This window comes from Poecilia latipinna, unplaced genomic scaffold (assembly GCF_001443285.1).
Source record: "Poecilia latipinna isolate Pla-1442-1.1 unplaced genomic scaffold, P_latipinna-1.0 Scaffold440, whole genome shotgun sequence".
Taxonomy (NCBI): domain Eukaryota; kingdom Metazoa; phylum Chordata; class Actinopteri; order Cyprinodontiformes; family Poeciliidae; genus Poecilia; species Poecilia latipinna.
Genome location: NW_015113056.1, coordinates 233,803 through 239,981, shown reverse-complemented (window position 1 = coordinate 239,981; position 6,179 = coordinate 233,803). Strand labels below are relative to the sequence as shown.

Genomic DNA, 6,179 nt, shown 5'->3' with positions numbered 1-6,179 from the left:
GGTGTAAAACTGGTTCTGGATCTGGTGTAAAACTGGTTCTGGTGTAAAACTGGTTCTGGATCTGGTGTAAAACTGGTTCTGGTGTAAAACTGGTTCTGGATCCGGTGTAAAACTTGATCTGGTTTAAAACTGGTTCTGGATCTGGTGTAAAACTGGTTCTGGATCTGGTGTAAAACTGGTTCTGGATCTGGTTTAAAACTGGTTCTGGATCCGGTTTAAAACTGGATCTGGTGTAAAACTGGTTCTGGATCCGTCAAACAAACTACAACTCCTTGTTTCTTCCCCTTTGCTCCAATCATACAAACTGTGCTTTAAGGAATGATTTTTATTCTTCAGGGCTGATTTTAATCAGATGAAACATTAGTTTCCTCCTCCAACCTTGATGGTGAAGCTGAGGATCTCGATGCCCATCCGGCCCACGTCAGGAGCCGCGACGTCTCGCACCAGTTTGGCGAACTGGTCCCGGTCCTGGTAGATCTGCTCCACCGTCAACGTCCCTGCAGGACAAAAACGGCAAAATCACCTTTCAGTTTTTATGTAAAAAACATTTTTAAAAAATCACTGAACTACTCACCACTTCAGTTTTTCAGGAACGTTGTTTATTCTATAACGTCCAGGAGTTTATTTCAGAAAACATTAACAAAAATAAGTTTTATTTAATAGCGGTAAGAAGCTAAAAAGTATGCAGCTCTGGAACGTAATGCTGACTGATAAATGTCAGATGAAACTATATTTCAGTAAACTGAAATTCCTGTTCATGAATTTAACATCTTACAATAAAATTAATTATGTGTTTAACCTGAAAACTGCCATGTTGTCTTCATTTCTTTGTTTTTTATTAACATTAAGGAATTACTGACTAAAACCAAACTCCTGTTTCCTCATGAAAAGTTACTTGGGAGTTAGTTTTATTGTGCACAAAGATATTTGCAATAGAAAGTAGAAAAAAACATTTGGCAAGATTTTGCGTTTCTGCAGTGAAACCCAAGTATTCTGATCAACTTTCACCTGAAATGAACTGGACGAATTATTGCAATGGGGGTGGGGGCACACAAAATCACTCTAACGGCCACCAGTGGCCCCCGGGCCACACTTTGGACACCCTGGTCCAGATGAAGATGAATTACACGATGCTATGGGTGAACAATATGCATCGGCAGTGACCGGACCTAAGATGGAGCGCAGGTGTCCCTCCAGCGTCTGCAGCAGCACAGCCTTGACGTCTCTGATGGATTTGCCCAGGAACTGCTCACAGGCCACCGCCAGCAGGTCGTGGTCCGTCATGACCTTCACCTGAGGGAGAACCAGGAAGTCATGGCGACCACCTGACTAAAACTACACCATGCTGCTAACACCGCCGCTTCACCAAACGCAGCAAAAAATCACACAAAACTCTGAGGTTTTTCACGACTGCTCTTCTGAAAATATCACAGAAAAAGATGTTAGAAACGTTTTTAAAGGTTAAACAATTCATCAAATTAATAATGAATCAATCAAGTTTATTTGTAATCTTATCTCAGCAACAAGGCAGTTCAAAGTGCTTTTTATGATGAGTCAATTATTGAAATAATGATAATAAAACAAAATTTAATAATAATACATTTTCATTATAAAAAAATAAAATCTACACTGCAAAATCTCACAAAGTATTTCTTGTCAAGTTTCAAGAGGAAATGTCTCTTAAATAAAATTTGAAATAAGGAAAAACTAACTTACAAATAAAATTCAAGCAAGAAATGGGAATTTGTTTAAAGTCAGTAATTCCTTAATATTGATGAAAAAGTTTTATTTCCACTGGCAGATTATTTCACTTAATACTTAGGAAAAACATCTTTTCATAAGTGAAGGAATCTCCCATTTAAACCAGAACTTCATCCTCAGTTTTAAGGAATTACTGACTTGGCTCCAATATTTTGCTGAAAAGCCACTTCAAGGGAATTTTTGCCGTTTTTCAAGTTTTCTAAGATATTTACATTAGAAACCTGACAAAAAATACTCGATAAGATTTAGATTTTTTGCAATTTTACCACAAAATCTTATCAAGTATTTTCAGCAAGATACAGGAGCTTATTTCAAGTCAATAATTATTTAATATGATGAAGAATTTATATTTATAAGTGAAAAGATCTGCCAGTAAAATAAGACATTTTCCCATATTATGAGTTAAAATTAGTTCACTTACAACAAGGTGAAATAATCAGCAAGTTGAACAAATACTTTTTCATCAACATTAACAAACGCCTCCGTGTGGCTGAACAGTTACATGTAAGTTAGTTTCGTCTTATTTCAAATACACTAAACGATTTGCACTAGAAACGAGACAAAAATACTTCGTAAGATTTTGTGTTTTTGCAGAGAAACAAATTGAGTTTAACCAAAGATTTAAATAAATTAAATCAATGTAGAAAAACTCTTCATAAATTCAGAGATTCCATATTTAAGGAGAACAGAATAAGGAATAAAGTCTGGAGAATGAAACGTGTAGACACATCCAGCGGTGGGCGATGCCAACAGGAAGTCCGGAGGTTACCTGGGCGACACCTGTCACCGTGATGGCCACGCCCTCTGCCGTCTCCACGTCTTCGCACCGCGGCTGCAGAGTCATGATCTCCAGACTCAACCTGAACAGACAGACGACAAAAACTCTTAACTCGTCAGCAACCATCAGAAAAGTTTCCACTTTCTGCACGATTCACCAAATGGAAGAAAACTTCAAACAATTCCAGTCAGGAACAGAAAACTTCAAACTTTTCTTTTCCTGCTCGCTTCATGCAAATAAATCTGCAAACACAGCCGCACACAAAAGATGAAGAATCCGCCTGAGTTTCTACTGGTTTGGGTAGAAACCAGTAGAATCAAACAATGTGCAGACAGAACTTCAGAGTTAGAAAAATATAAAAATTATGGAGAGTCATGTGTTCGAAATGTGATGTCTGTTACTGGTTTCTCAATTGTGTTTTTATCATGTAAAGCATCTTGAACTGGTGTGTTGCTGAAATATGTTATACAAATAAACCTAACTGACTGATTGGTTGGTTGATTGATTTAAATATTTGATGGAATATTGGTGCAATTATTCCACAAAAAATATGAGAAATTGTTAAAACCTGCATTGTCTATTATCTTTATTGATTAAAAACACATTTGTTGATTCTTTACCATTTTAACCAAAGAGTCGCTGTTGAAGGTCCAGTTAGTGAATCGAATGATAAATTAAAACTATCGCAATAATTTCCATAATTCATCATTTTTCACATTGGATGATAAAAGTTTTCAATTTGGTGCTTTGGTCTCAATTGGCCTTTTTTTTAAAGGATAATTTTGTGTACAGAGACTTTATAATTAATTTTATTTGTTGTTTCTGTTGTTTTGTTTACTTTTTTTAAAATCATTTTTGCAGGGTGAAAACTAGTTTACATCTGAGACGGTTTATGGGTTTCTACTTCCTGTTTCGAGCCTGCAGATAATGGAATAATGGAGTCAGTCATTCTGATGAAGATCACCGCAAAGACAGCTCCTTTCAGCCAGGCCGTCTCTAAAATGAACCACAACAGAACCGGGCCTTCGCTGCTTCACAAATACTTTTACCTTTGAGAATTAGTGACGAGCCACCAAGCCCACGCCCAGCCTCCGATGATGTAGCTCTTCGTATCGGACCCGCAGCAGCCGCCTGCATGGGAAACATTTAGACACGATGAAACTGACGGAAAAACAAAAACCAGCACATCATCGTCTCAACTTTTCACTGCTAAAGATCAGGGAATGAAATACAACATTTATGAAAAAACACCAAACGCTGAATGAAAAACTTAAAAACTAGCTTCCATTAGGGCTGCACCGATGGCAGTTATCGATTTATGCTGAAAACTCGACAAGTTGGGAAAAGTGAGGTGATTCCTCTCCCACCATGGAGTGTCTGATTTTCAGACCTTTGTACCTCTAAGGAAGATCAGTCTCTCATGCAACTGTCACCCAAATACGATCTCCAATATTAGAAAACAGGGTAAATTTTTTGTGCACTTCTTGCTTCTATGATTTTAAAATGCTGCAAATTTTTCAAATTTTATCCTAAAAACCTATACTTTGTTCAATTTGATTGTTTTTCTCCTTCTAAAATGAATCACTGCTTCTTTTTGATTTATGCAACAGCTTACAAATATACTGCTCAAAAAAATAAAAGGAACATTTCACTTTAATTTTGTGTGTGGCTCCAAATCCAGGCCTCCATTGGTTAATAAATTTGATTTCCATTGATGATTTTTGTGTGATTTTGTTGTCAGCACATTCAACTTTGTACAGAACAAAGTATTCAATGAGAATATTTCATTCATTCAGATCTAGGATGTGTTATTTGAGTGTTCCCTTTATTTTTTTGAGCAGTATATATTTATTAAATTTTAAAATGATAATACTGTAACAAAATGCTTACATGCAGTCAGACTGAATAAATCAGAATCTGTTGAGGTTCCCACTTTTCTGATGTAATATTATAGTCTTAACAGTCGTGTTTAAATTATTTTTTCTATTTTATTTATTATTTTTTGGTCGTAAACGGAAATCTTCATAATTTACAGAAATAAAGGCTTGGAAACATTAGTCTCAGCGAAATAAATAAATATTTCAATAGTAATCAGATTTATTAAATACCATTGTATATCCGAGTGTTATTAAATATAAATAAAATGTATTACTAGAGTAATTTCAGCCATTATTTACCGAGACTCGAGTCCAAATGGGTCAGAAAGCTTATTTAGTCACGTGACTCATTAACGGTAAGCTACCATGGAGAGCTCACTTTAGCATTCAGATTACAAAAGCTAACACAGCGGTAATTAATGCTTAACTTCAGGCTAACAAACAGACAAAATGATCCATAAACAGCGAAATAAACGTTTCTTTGCTTACCAGTTTGCAGCTGTAATCCAGGAGCTCTATAATAATCGTTATTTGTTGTTTTTTCCGTGACAGCTAGCATGCTGCTTTAGCACAACAAGAGGCAGGCAAACCTACCTGAGACCACCAGCGCTTCGTTTGGCCCCACAGTTAGACAGTTCCCCATGTTGAGAGAAGAGCTCAAGCACAAACAGACAGCACAAATTAAAGATATGTCCTTCAATGAAGTGGTGAATTTAAGATGTGTTTATTTTCCGACCAGAAATGGATCAGATAGCGGACATTCACACCCAGCAGCAGCACAAGCAGAGCCCCACCCAGATGTGACGCCTGGTCAATTTAATTAAAGCTCCGGAGAAGACTGACAGAATAAAGTTTAGATAAAGCCCTAAAACAAAAACCGCATGTAGATTATGTTTCTGTTAGCCAGCGGACAGAGATTTGCCTTCCTTCATCGATGAAAATAAACTATGAAATACAGAAAAAGATAAAAGTAAGAATCATTCGCTGTGTAATTTATACTTCAGCTCTTTTGAAACTAATTATTCCCATGCATTAAAATATATTATTAGAATATAAAATTCAATATAAATATATAATTCAGACTTTAATCTCAAACCTGTGTTTATACAGATACTTAAAACGACCAGTTTCTCTGATTTTAGTCTTCACACCATTTGAATGTCATGATTTTATATTTTATTTAATTAGCTGATTTCTGTGGACAACAGGCATGTTTTTAAGCGACTGTTATTTGTTTTTATTTTATTTTACTAAAGATGTCGTAAATATGCTGAGTTTCCTTTGATAGAAAAGAGGAATGGTTAAATTATTTCAGTAAACTGGAAGCAGCTTTGCCGATGGTATGAATGATCCCAGGTCGCTGTTTTTTGGGGTCCGTTATGGTTTGTGCTTTGAACTTATTGGCACCGCTAACAGAAGAACAAAAAAAGTCTCTACTTCAGAAATTATCGTTTTGAACAAAGTCACGGGTGCTAAACTTACATTTGGATTTTACACTTAGGACTATGTGGGGGACCAGTTGCTGGGGCCTTTAAATCAAGGAACCCCCCCCTCCATTAAAATACGACTCTGTTCTCTTTCCTATGAATATTTTTGTTTGGTTTTGTTTTGATATTGAAAAGCACTGTTTCATTGTCCATGTTTAGCTGAATGTTCACAGATATGTTGGTAGCTATTCTGGCTGAGAGTGAGGTGAGTTTGGAAAAGGGATCAGTTTTTGACAGGCGCTTGGGGCAGCCTCGGGCCCGAAGGGTCCTGAGCAT

At 36.4% G+C, this 6,179-nt stretch overlaps 1 protein-coding gene across 1 annotated transcript in view; it reads right to left on the bottom strand.

The window, feature by feature from the left end:
* LOC106951101 (flotillin-2-like) overlaps nt 1-5,236 on the bottom strand; it is a 19,366-nt gene extending 14,130 nt beyond the window's left edge. Inside the window, exons 1-5 of the mRNA XM_015038409.1 lie at nt 5,011-5,236; nt 3,589-3,670; nt 2,531-2,621; nt 1,170-1,293; nt 379-497 (exon numbers count right to left, since the gene is read on the bottom strand). Coding sequence (XP_014893895.1) covers nt 379-497; nt 1,170-1,293; nt 2,531-2,621; nt 3,589-3,670; nt 5,011-5,059 — 465 coding nt within the window. The 5' untranslated portion in view covers nt 5,060-5,236. The remainder of the gene's footprint in view (nt 1-378; nt 498-1,169; nt 1,294-2,530; nt 2,622-3,588; nt 3,671-5,010) is intronic.
* Between the last annotated feature and the right edge of the window lie 943 nt (nt 5,237-6,179).